The sequence below is a fragment of the Hevea brasiliensis genome, chromosome 9 (assembly GCF_030052815.1).
Source record: "Hevea brasiliensis isolate MT/VB/25A 57/8 chromosome 9, ASM3005281v1, whole genome shotgun sequence".
Lineage (NCBI taxonomy): Eukaryota > Viridiplantae > Streptophyta > Magnoliopsida > Malpighiales > Euphorbiaceae > Hevea > Hevea brasiliensis.
Genome location: NC_079501.1, coordinates 4,349,246 through 4,366,605, shown reverse-complemented (window position 1 = coordinate 4,366,605; position 17,360 = coordinate 4,349,246). Strand labels below are relative to the sequence as shown.

The following is a 17,360-nucleotide window of genomic DNA, read 5'->3' as shown; positions in this document are numbered from 1 at the left end:
CAGTCATTTTTTTATTTATTTGATATAATACTCTTTATTTCTAGAGAAAGATGATTCCATTAATTCAAAGCAAACAAATCAGAGGATAAAAGCATTAGCAATGAAATTAGAAGGGACCTGACTCTCCAAAGATCAAATTGAGAATGAACTGACGCCGCCAGCATGTGAGCAACAAACACAATAGAAAACTGTAACAAAGACTTACAATCTCCCACAAGTGATCCAAAATAAGAGAGATGGACCTGGTAATTTCGCAACGCTTGCACTAAGCACAAAGGAGTCTCAGGGGCGTCCTCCTCACGCGTCCGAACGTGGAAGGTTACGTTTCTACAAATCGTCATGCACTCGTGGCGGCGCTGCTCAAAATTCCAAAACCAATTTCATATAATAATTATATAATCAGTTATACGGTCCTACTTCCCAGTATAACGGTTATTTAATTTATTTAATTTAATTTCATCCCCCCTTCAGTCTCTCTGCGTGTATATATTCCAGCCATCCTCTCTCCCTTACGCCGCAAATAAAATCCCTCTTCCTCACTCTCACTCTCTGTGCTACTACCCTTCGGTATTCTCTCCTCCCAAGCCTACCATGAGAACCGATATAGATACCCTCTGGGTCTTTGCTTTGGCCTCTAAATGTAGAGCCTTCACACAAGAAAATATTGCATGGTCACTTTTGATCATGGCTCTCGCTTCGCTAGCCATTGCCCTTCTCCACTGGGCTCACCCAGGTGGTCCAGCTTGGGGAAAACACAAGCTCAAAAAAGGATGTCCCACTGGTGCTAGGCCAATTCCTGGTCCGAGGGGTTTACCTCTTATTGGCAGCATGAACCTCATGGCTTCCCTTGCTCACCACCGGATTGCTGCCGCCGCCGAGACATGCAAAGCCAAGAGGCTTATGGCGTTTAGTCTCGGTGATACTCGTGTTATCGTGACATGCAACCCCGACGTAGCCAAAGAAATACTTAACAGTACTGTGTTCGCGGATCGTCCAGTGAAGGAATCTGCTTACAGACTTATGTTCAACAGAGCAATAGGATTCGCTCCTTACGGAGTTTACTGGCGAACCCTCAGAAGAATCGCGGCTACACACCTTTTCTGTCCTAAGCAAATCAAAGACACTGAGGCTCAGAGACGCATAATCGCTTGTAAGATGGTGAACATGTTCAAGGACTATGATCGAAGTTTTACTGTCCGTGGATTACTTAAACTTGCTTCCTTGAACAACATGATGTGTTCAGTTTTTGGACGCGAATATAGACTAGATTCGCCAAATAACGAAGTTGAAGAGCTTCGAGGACTAGTGGATGAAGGGTACGATTTATTGGGTACCCTTAATTGGACTGACCACCTTCCTTGGCTAGCAGAGTTTGACCCTCAAAAAATCGGGTTCAGATGCTCAAGCCTGGTGCCAAAAGTGAACCTCTTCGTTAGCCGAATCATCGGCGAACACCGAGTTTCAAGAGGTGGCGAAACCGGAGATTTCGTTGATGTTTTGTTGTCGCTTCAAGGACCCGAAAAACTATTAGATGACGATATGATCGCCGTTCTTTGGGTAATATTACTAAGCATACGTACCATGTCCTTTTCACTAAGCATACGTATCTTGTTGATATATTTGCTACAATGATGTATCATATTTGTTGTTTGGTAGATGTGCACTTTAATTATTGCGTTTATTTTTGTACTGATTATTCTCATGTGGGTTATGTACAGGAGATGATCTTTAGAGGAACTGACACCGTGGCGGTTCTGATCGAGTGGATACTAGCAAGGATGGTGCTTCATCGTGGTGTTCAATCAAAGGTACAGGATGAGTTGGACAAGGTAGTGGGCAGATCAAGGGCAGTTGCCGAGTCTGACATCACGGCTTTGAGGTATCTTAACGCAGCAGTGAAGGAAGTATTGAGGCTGCACCCTCCAGGCCCACTTCTCTCCTGGGCCAGGTTAGCCATAACTGATACAACCATTGATGGGTACCACGTGCCTGCGGGGACCACTGCAATGATTAACATGTGGGCCATAGCAAGAGACCCAGAGTTGTGGGCTGACCCACTTGAATTTATTCCCGAGAGGTTTATGGCAAAAGACGGGGAGGTAGAGTTTTCTGTCCTAGGGTCGGATCTTAGGCTTGCACCGTTTGGATCGGGCAGGCGGAGCTGCCCGGGAAAGAACTTGGGGTTAATGACGGCGACCTTTTGGGTTGCGTCACTGTTGCATGAGTTTGAATGGCTACCGTCCGGTGATACTGCTGTTGACCTATCAGAGGTTCTGGGGCTGTCTTGCGAGATGGCTAACCCTTTGACCGTTAAAGTGAGGCCTAGGCGTGTGAAGTGATGAAGAAAATAAGGCTTAAAAAAAAGAAAAGGGTAGTTGTCTGTTTCTTGGTTTCGAAATCTTAAGACTTGATCCACCATATGATCACGTTGTCTTTAAGTGTCGGTTTTCTTAATTTGACAGTCTCTCTATAAAATTATATAACCTGTTTTCCACTCATCATGTAAATACGGGTGAAAGTAATACAAATTTCAACTTTAATGTCTCACTGCTCTTACTCCTTCAGCTTCACTAATCAAGTAATCTTAAAATTATATGAATAATTTTAAGATTTTATTTATAGTTTTAATTTAGAGTCCTCACTCTAATAAGGTTAATTAGGTGAAATTTATATAAAACATATTGTAATAATTTGTGTTTTATTTAACTAGATTTATGTCTCACCTGCAGAAGGGTATCCTTTAGGGGTGCTGCGCTACCCACAAAGAGAAAGATTGCTACAAGCCAGATCTTCTTTATATATATATGCAGATATGCCTAACCTAACTTAATTTAATTACTGATTTCACAATATTTATTTAGCAATCTAAGTTCGAGTTCAATTCTTCTATTAAATATATATATATATATATATATATATATATATATATATATATATATATATATATATATATATTCAATTCACATGCACCAATTTTTATCTCATTCACATCTTTTATTCTTCAAATTTATTTATTTTTTTAATTTCTTCCTTGTGGAAACAAATTAACAGTACGTTCTTTTATTCTTTTTCTTTTTTTTAGTGCTTAAATTTTTTCCCAGTAAATATTTCTCATTTTAATAATTTTCTACCAACTACCAACTCTATTCAAATTGTGTTATGTATCACAAATTTGTTGCTATCTATCACTCATATTTATTTATAAATAAATAAAAAATTCATATGGAGCACATAGTTTACCAATGAAAACCTAACAGGTTTGGGAAAAAAATTGAAAAAAATAAAAATATATGTTAGCATTGACAATATTCACCCTCTTGGCATTAAAGAAAAAAAGATTCACGTGCCCTTTGTAAGAGAAATTCATGTATTCTATTTATGTGTAATCTTTAAGATGAGATTAATTCCATGAAAGTTCATTGTAATTAACATGTGCTCTGATATGATTGTGATGAGCTTTAATCATAAACCCATTTTCACCCATTACATTAACCAAATAATTGTCCTTCATGGCCTCTTCTAGTTCATATATAAATAATTACTATGCACGATTATGAGAAACGAAGGCCCATCCGAAGTAAGTTGGAATTGCGCTAAGCCTTTGATGATTAGAATCCAAACTAAATTTTGTATCTTGCTCAACCTTTTAGGAAATATAAAGATCATGGAAATGGACAATTTTTAATCCTTCTACATCACACTATGATTGTTTTTAGGAAAATAAACAGGAAAGAAATTTGTATAGTGAGATCAAGATATAAAATATATGGTAAAACTTATTTATTAAATATTTTGAGTTTATAAAAGACTAAATTTAAGAAAAAAAATTTCTATCAAGTACAATAAATGGAGGAGATAAGCTGCTTAATTTATTGCAGTGACATAGTTAAAACAATAGCACAATCTGTTTAGTTATATCAGAAACGTTTAAGACACGGCACTGACATATAAAATTATTATATAAAGGTAGATGATCATAGACTCGGACATTAGAACTTAAAGAGAAAGTGTTCAGAAGAAAATTTAATCTGACGGTATATTAACTTAAATTGGTGTGGAAACATGATTAAAATCATTAAATTTGTTGATAACAGTATGGCTATTGCATCAATACTCTAGCAGGCGTCACTGATGATGATTAGAGGCACATTAGTATTGTAAATACAATTAATGGAAGAAGGATTCCTTATTTTTCATTTCCTTGTTTTCCACACAACATGCAATAATTTTAATTGAAGAGTTCTTCTCCGGAAAAGATATATTTTTAGCATTTTAATTAATTAAAATAGGAAGACGATGATTCCTCTTAAAAAAAAATTTCACTAATTAATTATTGAAGCTAAATTTGTTCTGACTTGATTCAATCATTTCTATTAACAGGAAGGAAAGAATTGTAGAATTTTAATGGTAACTGTTTTGACTTTTTAATCGTCGACATTGAAATCGGCCATTGAATCAATGTTAAAGTCGATTAATTATATATAAGAATTAATTAATTAATTAAATTATATAAAGTAGAATCAATATTCATCAATAAGTATATATAAGTAAAAGAATTTAATTAGTTATATAAAAAAAATCAAAGAATATATAGATTACATTGGGTTATGATGAGTTAGTAGCAGAGCAAAATGGCGACAAGAAAACAAAATGGAACAACAAAATCTTACGTGTAGGAGGGTGATAAGTTGTTGTCGTGCATTTGGCAGTCATGGAACTAAGACGGCTGAGAGGAACATATATAGATGGAGCCAATGAAAGCGATGTAATGAACAATTGAAGCCTTTCTATTAATGAAACTGACAAAGACCTCCCACCAGCACCAGCCACCAGCTGCTGTAAGGTAAATATCAATATGTATGGTACCTAAACATCAAAGCCCGTAACACCCTCCCCGCCCCGTTTTCCCTTCTTGGATCTCCACACTCAGATGGCGACCCTCTTGAGAAATCTAAGCATAACTACCAAAATATGGGGGTGACTTGTTTTTGGATAAGGGGTAATGAAGCTAGAATCCTGGAGCAAGCTAGTTCAAGTCCTTTTCAATCCGATTTCTTTTATGTGGATGACTGGTAGCCTAGCTACTTTCTTTAATCTCTGGAACCCTTGATCTGGTTAATTAATACAGGTATTGTTTATTTAAAAAAGGGCAACTTGCTTATAATGAAAGTGATGCAAATTAATTTGAGTTATATATATAATTAATAATTTTGAGTAAGATGAGAATAGATGGGGATGTGTGTTATGACCCAGTTGAGATCTCTGTATTTTTTTTTTTTTGCTCTTGCTTCGTCAAGTGTTTTTGGTGGGTAGCGAGGCACTTCACAGAAGCCAGACAATATTGTTGTATAAAAATTAAAAAGAGTCGCATCTATACGTGGTGATTATGTATGTGGAAATAAAAATGGAGCTAGGGAGAGAAGTACATTGATGTGATTGGTTGAAGAAACCCTAGCCAAACCAGGGTTGTAGCTATCAAACCGTTATATATTTGATTGGGCTAATGTTTTTCCAAATGAGTGTACCTAATTATGATGACTAAATACAGATAAGGATGCGGTACAAATTATCTTCTCATTGGCTTTCTTGTGCGAGTCCTATTACAAACTTTCCTATCCGTCTAGCCGGTGAACTTTGCTTCTCTTTACAATGTCTAATCTACTTTGCCATTTCACCATTGCAACATATCCCAGAAATCTCGCAGATTAATCATACTGATATATAATTATCAACTTTTAATTTTCTTGTGTCGGCAGTGTCAAATTTCTAATTAATATTATTATTTTCTTCACACATTCTTAGTTACGACTGGACTGTGGTAATCAAAATCATATCAACTTATTCATTCAGACCCGCATAGCCATTTTCCTTTGAATATTGTTAGAAAACGTGCCATTTTCTACAACCAGCTTTTCTAAAGTTTCTCTGGGCTTTTGATATCATGAATACTTGTAAGTGGAGACAAAATTTTCAGAAAATGACATTAATTTCTTCTCGTGTGGTCATCATGGCACCTAGCAGTGAAGCTGCATTATTTACTAGGGGCATCAAATTTCTTGACTTTAAGATTATCCTACCCCATAGCTCAAGTTCAATAAAATTTCCCACGAAATCCTCCCCCAATCATATAATTTTTTCGATTTTCGACTGCTTTAAGATTGAAAAATCTTCCTGCTGTGCTGTGTTTTGTTAATTGCATTAAATATTTGAGAAGAACAAGAAAAGGTGAAGCATATATAGGAAAGTATGAGGAAATTTTATTTAATTTATTAATTTGTTTATCTATGAAAAATAAATTAAAATATTAGAAAGAAACGTGTACTCGCAGTATACAAGAAACCTTTAGGCCCACAAATAAAAGCCCGTAATAATTAAACCCTTCCTGAGATGGCCGAAGCTCGCAACTGTCTATTTGCAGCTGCCCAAAAGTAGAAGTAGCAGGCCCCTCCTCGCTATTTTCCGACAGCCACCGTCATAACCGCCATGACCTTCTTAGCTTTCAAGAAGGTCGGTCCTAGATAAGATTTTATAAGGAAGCATCTGTGAGCAATAAAGGGCCCTCATGCATCTTAACCATCCACAATACATAACCAAGACACATTCTCAATCTAGATATAAAAGAATTATAATATTGAAAATGACCGAAATAATATTTGTTTTAACTGTTAATTTGTTGCAGGCTAGTAATTATTAATTATTTAATAAAATATTATTAGTCGTTGATATTGATATTTTTTTTTTTATAAATTGCCTATAAATATCTATTTCAATCATTATTTATATAATATTAATAATTACTTATTATTTTTAGTGACAAAATAATTTGATCATATAATATTAATTTTCAAAAAATTATTATTTTGTTATTAATGGGCTTTACTAGGAGCATTTAATAAAGCCAAAACAACTATTACTAATAAATTTTAATTAAATAGTATTGAAATTATATTTACAGTTGTAAGGTTTTGAGTTTTAGTAGGAGTTAATTATGAAAATAATAATAATTAATTGATTAGAAAAAAAATTTTAAAACTAATCTTTTAAAATAAGTTATTATTAGAGGTTAAAACAACAAATGGCTTTTAATAATTTTAATGTTAATCAATCCATTAGAAAAAAAAAAAGTGTAAGCTAAAAGGCTTATTTTAACTTTTAAAATATAGGTTAATAATTATATAAGTCCTTAAATTTTTTTTAAAATTTAAGTAAGTCTTTTAAATTTTTAAAAAATTAAATTTGTCTTTCAAATTTTAAATATAAATCAAATAAGTCCTTAACAATAAAATAAGTGCTTAAAATTTTAAAATTAATTCAAAAGAGACTGATTTATAATTTATCTCTAATGTAAATCCAGTCAACAGCATGTTCGAATATCTTTAATATAAATCTAAATAAGCCTTTCAAATTTTAAAAAAGATCAAATAAATATTTTAAATTTTAATAATAGATCAAATAAACTCTTAACGGATCAAATAAGACCTTTTAACTTTTAAAAATATATATGACTCATATTTAACGAAGTCATACATGAAGACAAATAACTTATTTGACTGAAATTAATTATACAGATATATTACTTTTTAGCTTTAGGAGGATAGACTACTGTCAATTCACATGGAATTCTGATAATATTTGTCGGTGTGCATTTAGGTATAAATGTTTCAGTTACTAGAATGCAGAATTGTGGGATTTGAGTCTTAGAGGAGCTGAAAGAGTTTGCCATAAAGATAGGAGGAATTGTTTAAAAAGAAATGAGTATGAATATGTTTAGACTATATAATTTACTTTTAAAAGGTTTATTTATTTTTAAAATAATAAAAAATTTATTTAATATATTTTTAAAAATTTAAAAATTTATTTGAGAAAAATTTTTTTGGACCTCAATAAAATCTTTAACAACTTATATGAGCTAAACCTCAGGAGTCTAAATAGGATGTCGTCTAAAACACCCTCAATCTAATCTTACATGTACGATAAAAAAAATCACTAATAAAAGAAAATGAAGACAAGGATAAGAAAGTAACCAAGTAAGGATGAATGGCTACGGCTGGTGAAGACCACCGGCGGCAGCATGAGAAGAGCCAAAGAACTGCTTTCTTTTAGGAGTCAATCGAAGAGGACTTTGGGGGAAAAAAACCTAAAGGGTTAATCACTTGTGAGTTGACTTTCTATCATGACCTAAAATTATGAGTCGTGACAGGCGCATAATTTAAGTATTCTTAAATCATGCAAGCCTTATCAGAATATCTTGAATAAATATATTGTCACTTACTTATCCCAAAAAAATAGTCAAAATCCAAATAAACAAAATACTGAATAAATATCCCATAAGTAAATTGCGGAGTCTTTACAGATTTCAAATAAAAATTTAAATTGTTTAATAAACTAAACTAATTATTAGCCAGAGAAAATATGAATTCGGGCATACCATGAGAACAAATCAAAGATTGTCCCTCTTTAGAAAATGGACTGAATATTTGGATCAGCTGCAAAATTCTACTGATCCGAAACAGATAACAGACAGAGAAAACGTGGTTTAAGCTAATGCTCAGTGAATGATAATTACAGCATATAACGGAATATGAACAGGCAGACGCTTCATCAATTTCATAATACATTTTCTATTCAATAAAATCATGCTCTTATCAAATCATTAATAAAATAATTTCATAAAACATATATATAAAAGAAATTCATTCAATAAAACTTTTATGGTACAGTACACTAGGGTGATGATACCCTACATCACCAAATGCCATATGGTAAGCGCGCTACCAGATATTAGATACCTTCCTCCTCCTTCACAAATATCAATGCATATGATACTAATGCAAACCATAAAGTGTAATGATGCATGACTCAACAATGCAACCTAATACCGTGATAGTCCATACGGCGGGGCCAAATAGTAAATACAGATACTGAACACAAGTACCAATTCAAAACAAAAAATCAATTTGTACAAATCAATCAAAATCCACGAAAGATTTTAAATAGCAAATAATAACTGATAGTGCAATTTCAACAGTTTCTTTCAATAATTTCAGAGAATCAGTAAGATCAAATCAATCTCAAATAAATTCAGTGTAACACATCGATAAATTTTGTAATCAGATATCAATCACTATAAAGACACTAAAGGCCTATTCCGGAATCCTAATGGTTCTAATGCAGAGATAATTGACAAAATTAATTATTTAATCAATAATAAAATAAAACTCTAGAAAATCATACGTAAAATAATTATTAAAATACTGATTTAAAATTTAATTTAATAACAAATTTAATGCTAAAAAATTTTAAAAGGGACTAAGTGAGCAAGGGTTCCCACATCATGGACGGGTGTGGGTAAATAAGTTAGTCCATAGGACAGATAGTAGAATAAATAGTGGAACAGAACACAAGATAGACATAGAAAACAATAGAAGATATCATAGAAGGAGACCAATTAGGAAGAAACAGGATAGGAGGAGGATCAGGGTTGGTACTTGAAATGTTAGATCACTTACAGGAAAATTAATGGAGCTTGTGGATACCTTAGAAAGGAGAAGGGTGAATATTGCTTGCATTCAGGAAACTAAATGGGTAGGAGAGAAAAGTAAGGAAGTGGGTAATTCAGGGTACAAACTGTGGTTTACCGAAAAGGAGAGAAACAAGAATGGAGTGGGCATAATCATAAACAGGACATTGAAAGATGCAGTAATAGCCGTGAAAAGAGTAGGAGATAGAATTATACTAGTAAAGCTAGTACTAGAAGGAGAAATAATAAATATAGTTAGTGCTTATGCCCCACAAATAGGACTAAACAGTGAGAGTAAACAAAGATTTTAGGAAGATATGGATAATTTAATGCAAAGCATACCGAATGAAGAGAATGTTTTCATTGGTGGAGATTTGAATGGGCATGTAGGAAGTGATAGACAAGGTTATGAGAATGTTCATGGAGGTTTTGGTTTTGGCAGTCGAAATGAGGAGGGAAAAAGTATTTTGGATTTTGTTATGGCATACGACCTTATACTAGCAAATACCTACTTTATAAAAAGAGAGTCACATTTAGTGACTTTCAAAAGTGGGCAACATAGAAGCCAAATCGACTTCCTCTTAACTAGGAAGACAAATAGAGCTCTATACAAGGATTGCAAGGTCGTTCCAGGAGAGGCTTTAACAAGTCAACATCGGTTGGTGGTCTTGGATGTCAAGTTTAGGAACAATTCAAGTAAGGTCAAAAGAAATAGTGTAGCTCGAACAAAGTGGTGGGAGTTCAAAGGAGTAAAGCAAGTGAAGTTCAAAAATGAACTTCTCGAGTCCGAAGTATGGAAGCTGGATATAGAGGCCAATGATATGTGGATACAGATGGCATCAAAGATTAGAGAAGTAGCTAGAAAAGTACTTGGAGAGTCTAAAGGACATGGACCACCCTCAAAACAGAGATGGTGGTGGAATGAGGAAGTACAAAAGGCAGTGAAGAGAATAAGGGAATGGTATAAGAAATTACCTAAATGTGATAATAATGAGGCATATGAACAGTATAAGATAGCAAAGAAAGAGGCAAAAAAGGCAGTTAGTCAAGCAAGAGCACAGGCCTTTGAAAAGTTATATGAGAAACTTGGAACTAAAGAAGAGGAGAAAGATATTTATAGATTAGCAAGGAGGAGAGAAAGGAAATGTCAAGATCTTAATCAAGTTAGGTGCATTAAGGATAAAGAAGGAAAAGTGTTGGTGAAAGATGAGGACATTAAAGAAAGATGGAGAAATTATTTTAATGATCTCTTTAATAATAGTCAAAATGGTAAGAGCGTGAATATAGATTATAGAACAATAGAAAAAAATGTGAATTATACTAGAAGGATTAGATCTTTAGAAGTAAAGGAAGCACTTAAGAGAATGAAAGTGGGTAAAGCCTATGGACCCGATGAAATACCTATTAAAGTGTGGAAGTATTTGGGAGATATGGGAGTGGCATGGTTAACTAAATTATTTAATAAGACTCTAAACTCAAAGAAAATGCCTGATGAATGGAGGAAGAGTATTTTAGTACCTATTTTTAAAAATAAGGGAGACATACAGAGTTGCTCAAACTATAGAGGAATTAAACTCATGAGCCATACTATGAAGTTGTGGGAGAGAGTTGTGGAGCATCGACTACGTCATGATACTTCTATCTCTCTCAATCAATTTGGTTTCATGCCCAGTCGTTCAACTATGGAAGCGATCTTTCTCATTAGAAGCTTGATGGAGAAATATAGAGATATGAAGAAAAATCTACACATGGTTTTTATTGATTTGGAGAAGGCTTATGATAGTGTTCTAAGAGAGGTCTTATGGAATGTGTTAGAACAAAAGAGGGTATTTATTAGGTACATACAAGTATTGAAAGATATGTATGAAGGAGCAACTACTATTGTGCGCACAGTGAGAGAGGACACAAGAGATTTTCCGATCTCAATTGGATTACACCAAAGATCAGCCATAAGCCCTTACCTTTTTATATTAGTTTTAGATGAACTGACGAAACATATACAAGAGAGTATTCCTTGGTGTATGATGTTTGCGGATGATATTGTTTTGATAGATGAGACACGAGAAGGAGTCAATAGAAAGCTAGAACTTTGGAGAAGTACTATAGAGTCAAAGGGTTTTAAGTTAAGTAGAACGAAGACAGAATACATGCATTGCAAGTTCAGTGAAGGCCAAACTGGTGATAGAGAAAGAGTTAGTTTGAATGGAGTGATACTGCCCCAAAGTAATCACTTTAAATATCTAGGCTCAATCCTTCAAGTAGATGGGGGATGTCAGGAGGATGTTAGTCATAGGATTAAAGCCGGATGGTTGAAGTGGAGACGTGCTACGAGAGTTTTATGTGATCGTAAGATTCCCAATAAATTGAAAGGAAAATTTTACCGTACAGCCATACGATCGGCTATGTTATATGGTAGTGAGTGTTGGGTACTGAAAGAGTCGTATGCATCTAAGATAAGAGTTGCAGAGATGAGAATGTTAAAGTGGATGAGTGGCCATACTAGATTAGATAAAGTCCGTAATGAGAGTATTAGAGAAAAGGTAGGAGTGGTGCCAATTGAAGATAAGTTGAGAGAAGGGAGATTGAGGTGGTTTGGTCATGTGAAGCGTAGACATACGGAGGCTCCAGTTAGACAAGTAGAGCACATTAAGTTAGAGGATAAAAAGAAAAAAAGGGGTAGACCTAAATTGACTTGGAGGAGAGTAGTACAACATGACCTAGAAGCATTACGCATTTCTGAGGATTTAACCCAAAATCGTTTAAAGTGTAGAAAGCGAATCCATATAGCCGACCCCAAATTTTTGGGATAAAGGCTTAATTGAGTTGAGTATATATACATAACAATAAATGAAATATGATAAAAATACTTGTTGAGAATATTTGGTAAAAAAAAGAGGTGATAAATAAGTTTTGAGAGCAAAGTTTAGCAGAAAGAGATGATTAGGGTATATATATTTTAAGAGTTCTATTAGGTATAGAATGAGATAAGAGTTATTATTGAACTGGGTTATTCAGATTGCAGATATATATTTAATTTCAAAAATAATATATATATATATATATATATATATATATATATATATATATATATATATATATATAAATAAACAAGCCATCCAATAAAATATTCTTTATTTTATTTTATTAACTTTTTTCTAGATAAATATTTTAAATTATTGTTAGATAATTAAAATAAATAAATAATTATATAGATAAATAGTGAGTTTCCACATACTTCTCCCCTTAAAAAAATTCGGTCCCCGAATTTGAATAGATAAAATTCTAACCTGAAGAATAAAATAAGTGAGGATATTTGGCTCACATTTCAAATTCAGCCTCCTATGTGGCCTCACTACTTGAGTGATTATGCCACAAGACTTTGACCAAAGCCACTTCTTTTGACCAGAGTTTCCTAATTTGTCGATCTAAAATCTTTACTAGTTGCTCCTCATATGACATATCATCCCTAAATTGTATGGTCTGAGGTTGCAAAATATGAGATGGATCTTGTACATACTTCCTAAATATGGAAAACTGGATGTACATACGCAAAACCAGATGGAAGGGCTAAATGGTAAGCAACTGTTACAATTCTTTCCAAAATTTCAAATGGACCAACAAAATGAGGGCTAAGCTTCCCTTTCTTCCCAAACCTCATGATTCCTTTCATAGGTGAAACTCTCAGAAATATATGATCACCAATCATAAACTCTACATCTTTATGCTTAGGGTCAGCATAACTACTCTGTCAACTTTGAGTGGTCAAAAGTCTGTCACGAATTAGCCGAGTCTTCTTTGAAGTTAATTGTATCAACTTTGGTCTAGTAAGCCTTCTTTCTCTAATTTCATCCTTACAAATCGGTGACCTGCACTTTCGACTATATAATGCCTCATATGGAGCCATCCCTAGACTTGCCTGATAACTATTATTATAAGCAAACTCTACTAAAGGCAAATGATGATCCCAACAACCACCAAAATCCATAACACGTGCACGAAACATGTTCTCAAATGTCTGTATGGTCATTTCTGACTGTCCATCTGTTTGAGGGTGAAAAGCAGTACTAAAGTCTACTAGTATTCCTAAAGCTTCTTGGAATTTCTTCCAAAATTGATAAGTAAACTGAGTACCACGATCAGAGACAATGGAAATTGGAACATCATGAAGACTAATAATCTTGTCTATATACAATTGTGCAAGTTCAGCAAAGTCATATGTACTCTTCATAGGAAGGAAATGAGCAGATTTTGTCAATCTGTCTACTATCACCCAGATTGCATTGTAACCACCGTGTGTACTAGGTAAACCCACAACAAAGTCCATAGTAATGTGCTCCCACTTCCACTCGGGAATAGGTAATGGCTGAAGTAACCCAGATGGTCTCTGATGTTCTGCTTTAACCTGTTGACAAGTCAAACATTTAACAACAAAGTCTGCAACATCCCTCTTCATGCCACCCCACCAATAATGCTCCCTTAAATCACAGTACATCTTAGTTAAACCTGGGTGTACAGTGTAAGCAGAATGGTGTGCCTCCTCCATGATTTTTCTTCTCAACTCATCAACATTGGGGACACAAAGTCTAGTGCCATAACGAAGAACTCCATCATCATTTAACATGAACTCTTGAGCTTGGCCTTGATGAATACTATTTATAATCTCACACAACTGAGAATCCCTCTTCTGAGTAGCCTTAATTCGATCAATCAAGATAGACCTAACTAAAAAATGTGCTAAGAATGATCCAGATATGATTTCAAATTCTACTCCCTGATCTAGCAACTCATGTAGTTCACCAATCAGAGGTTTTCTCTTGGTAGATATATGGGCTAAGCTACCAGAAGACTTCCTGCTTAGTGCATCAGCCACCACATTAGCTTTTCTAAGGTGATACTGTATGGTGCAATCATAATCTTTCAGCAATTCTACCTATCTCCTTTGCCTAAGATTAAGATCACGTTGGTCAAAGATGTATTTAAGACTTTTGTGGTCAGTGAAGATTTCATAAGTCTCACCATATAGATAGTGCCTCCAGATTTTCAAAGAAAAAATTACTGCAACCATTTCCAAATCATGAGTTGGATAATTCTGCTCGTGCATTTTCAACTAACGAGAAGCATATGCAATAACCCATCCATGCTGCATCAAAACACATCCTAAATCAATCCTAGAAGCATCACAATACACTGTATAACCCCCTGATCTAGACGGAAGGGCTAACACTGGTGCTGTAGTTAAACAAGTCTTAAGCTGCTGAAAACTTTTTTCACAAGCCTCAGACCACTAAAATTTTACATTCTTATGTGTCAGCTTAGTTAAAGGTGCTGCAATACGAGAGAAGTCTTGAACAAACCGTCTATAATACCCTGCTAAACCTAAGAAACTACGAATCTCTGACACAGTTGTGGGTCTAGGCCAATAAAGCACTGCCTCAACTTTCTTCTTATCAATGCACACTCCATCCTTAGATACTATATGGCCTAGGAAAGCCACACTATCTAACCAAAACTCACATTTTGAGAACTTGGCATATAGCTTGTGTTCCCGTAAAGTCTGACGGACAATTCTCAAATGCTGCTCATGCTCTTCTTTACTCTTTGAGTACACTAGAATGTCATCAATGAACATTATAACAAATTGATCTAAGAAAGGCTTGAAAACTCTATTCATGAGATCCATAAAAGCGGCTGGAGCATTGGTAAGATCAAAAGACATTACAAAAAATTCATAGTGTCCATACAGAGTCCTAAAGGCTGTCTTGAGTATGTCTTCTTTCTTAACCCTCAATTGATGATACCCAGATCGAAGATCAATCTTGGAAAAATATTTTGTACCTTGAAGTTGGTCAAACAGGTTATCTATGCATGGAAGAGGATACTTGTTGCGCACAGTCACCTTATTCAATTGCCTATAATTAATGCACATTCTCAAAGACCCATCCTTCTTACACATAAATAACACAGGAGCACCTCATGGAGAAACACTAGGGCGAATGAACCCCTTATCTAGTAGGTCCTATAGCTGCTCCTTCAACTCCTTAAATTCTGCGAGTGCCATACGATACGGTGGCATAGATATGGGCTCAGTTCCAAGAACTAAGTCTATACCAAACTCTACCTCTTGCTCTGGAGGTAAACCTAATAAATCTTCTGGAAACACATCAGGAAACTCCTTAACCACTACAACTTTCTCCAAACCTGCACCTTCTACCTTAACCACTACAACTTTCTCCAAACCTGCACCTTCTACCTGAACATCTCTAACATAAGCTAGATACCCCTTAAACCTCTTTCGCAATAATCGGTTAGCACTCACTACTGAGATAAGATTACTAGAGGCTATACTGCGATCTCCCTGAAATTGAAATTCTAACTCCTCAGGAATTTTAAAGAACACAACTTTGTTATGACAATCCAATGAAATGTGATAAGTGGCTAACCAGTCCATGCCTAAAATTACATTAAACTCAAACATATCCAAAGAAACAAGATCTGCAACTAATTCCTTATCTCCAAAGTGAACTATATATTCCCTATACACCACATCGGTGTCTATTGCATTACCCATAGGTGTTGATACAGATAAAGGATACTCGAACAAAGTAGGTGGTGTACTAAATCTCATGAAAAAGTATAGAGAAACAAAGGAATGGTTGTGCCCCAGTCTTAGCAATAGGCATCTGGTCAAATGTCTGATTAATAGTTTGAGGTGGTACCTCCCTTATTGGATCAAGGTTTGCAACATTAAGACTTTTGGCCCTAGCTCTCCTCTTACGTTTAACAGACTCAGGCACCTATTCATTTTAATAAACAAGTATTAAATCTGAAAATATGAGCTAAATTAAGATAGGTGAAAAACTAAGAAGGATGCAGATATCTAAAGCAATGATAAACTGAAAAGCCGTTAAGGATCCTATGCTCTGCAAGTTTACGAGACCTCAACCGGGCTCTAATACTAACTTTATCACGACCCAAAATTTTGAGTCGTGACCGGCGCATAATTTTAGTATTCTTAAATCATGCAAGTTTTATCAGAGTATCTTGAATAAATATGTTGTTACTTACTTATCCCAAAAAAAATAGTCAAAATTCAAATAAACAAAATACTGAATAAATATCCCATATGTAAACTGCAGAGTATTTACAGATTTCAAATAAAAACTTAAACTGTTCAATAAATTAAACTAATTATTAGTCCGAAAAAACACGAATTTGGGCATACCATGAAAACAAATCAAAGATTGTCCCTCTTCAAAAAATAGACTGAATATTTGGATCAGCTGCAGAATTCTACTGATTTGAAATAGATAACAGATAGAGAAAACGTGGTTTGAGCTAATACTCAGTGAATGATAATTACAGCACACAACGGAACAAGAACAGGAAGACTCTTGATTAATTTCACAATATATTTTATATTCAATAAAATCATGCTCATGCTATCAAATCATCAATAAAATAATTTCATAAAATATATATATAAAAGAAATTCATTCAATAAAATTTTTATGGTACAGTACACAAGGGTGATGATATCCTACATCACCAACGGCCAGATGGTAAGCACGTTACCATATATTAGATACCTTCCTCCTCCTTCACAGATATTAATACATATGATACTAATGCAAACCATAAAGTGCAATGATGCATGACTTAACAATGCAACCTAATATCGTGATAGTACACACGGCGGGGCCAGATTGCAGATACAGATATTGGGCACAAGTACCAATTCAAAATAGAAAATCAATTTATACAAATGAATCAAAATCCACGAAAAATTTCAGATAGCAAATAATAACTGATAGTGCAATTCCAATAGTTTCTTTCAATAATT

At 34.4% G+C, this 17,360-nt stretch overlaps 1 protein-coding gene across 1 annotated transcript; it reads left to right on the top strand.

Moving 5' to 3' along the window:
* Nucleotides 1-497: 497 nt before the first annotated feature.
* On the top strand, nucleotides 498-2,547 carry LOC110640376 (cytochrome P450 78A9). Its single transcript, XM_021791665.2, has 2 exons — nucleotides 498-1,557; nucleotides 1,719-2,547. The coding sequence occupies exons 1-2, from the start codon at nucleotides 592-594 to the stop codon at nucleotides 2,337-2,339; spliced, it is 1,587 nt and encodes a 528-aa protein (XP_021647357.2). The 5' UTR covers nucleotides 498-591; the 3' UTR covers nucleotides 2,340-2,547.
* Nucleotides 2,548-17,360: the final 14,813 nt, after the last annotated feature.

What these genes read in the sequence shown, in the direction of transcription:
- LOC110640376 (XM_021791665.2), top strand. Translation starts at nt 592, where the DNA reads ATGAGAACCGATATAGATACCCTCTGGGTCTTTGCTTTGGCCTCTAAA. An exon ending in ATATGATCGCCGTTCTTTGG is followed by an intron (nt 1,558 to 1,718) that starts GTAATATTACTA and finishes GGTTATGTACAG; the next exon opens with GAGATGATCTTTAGAGGAAC.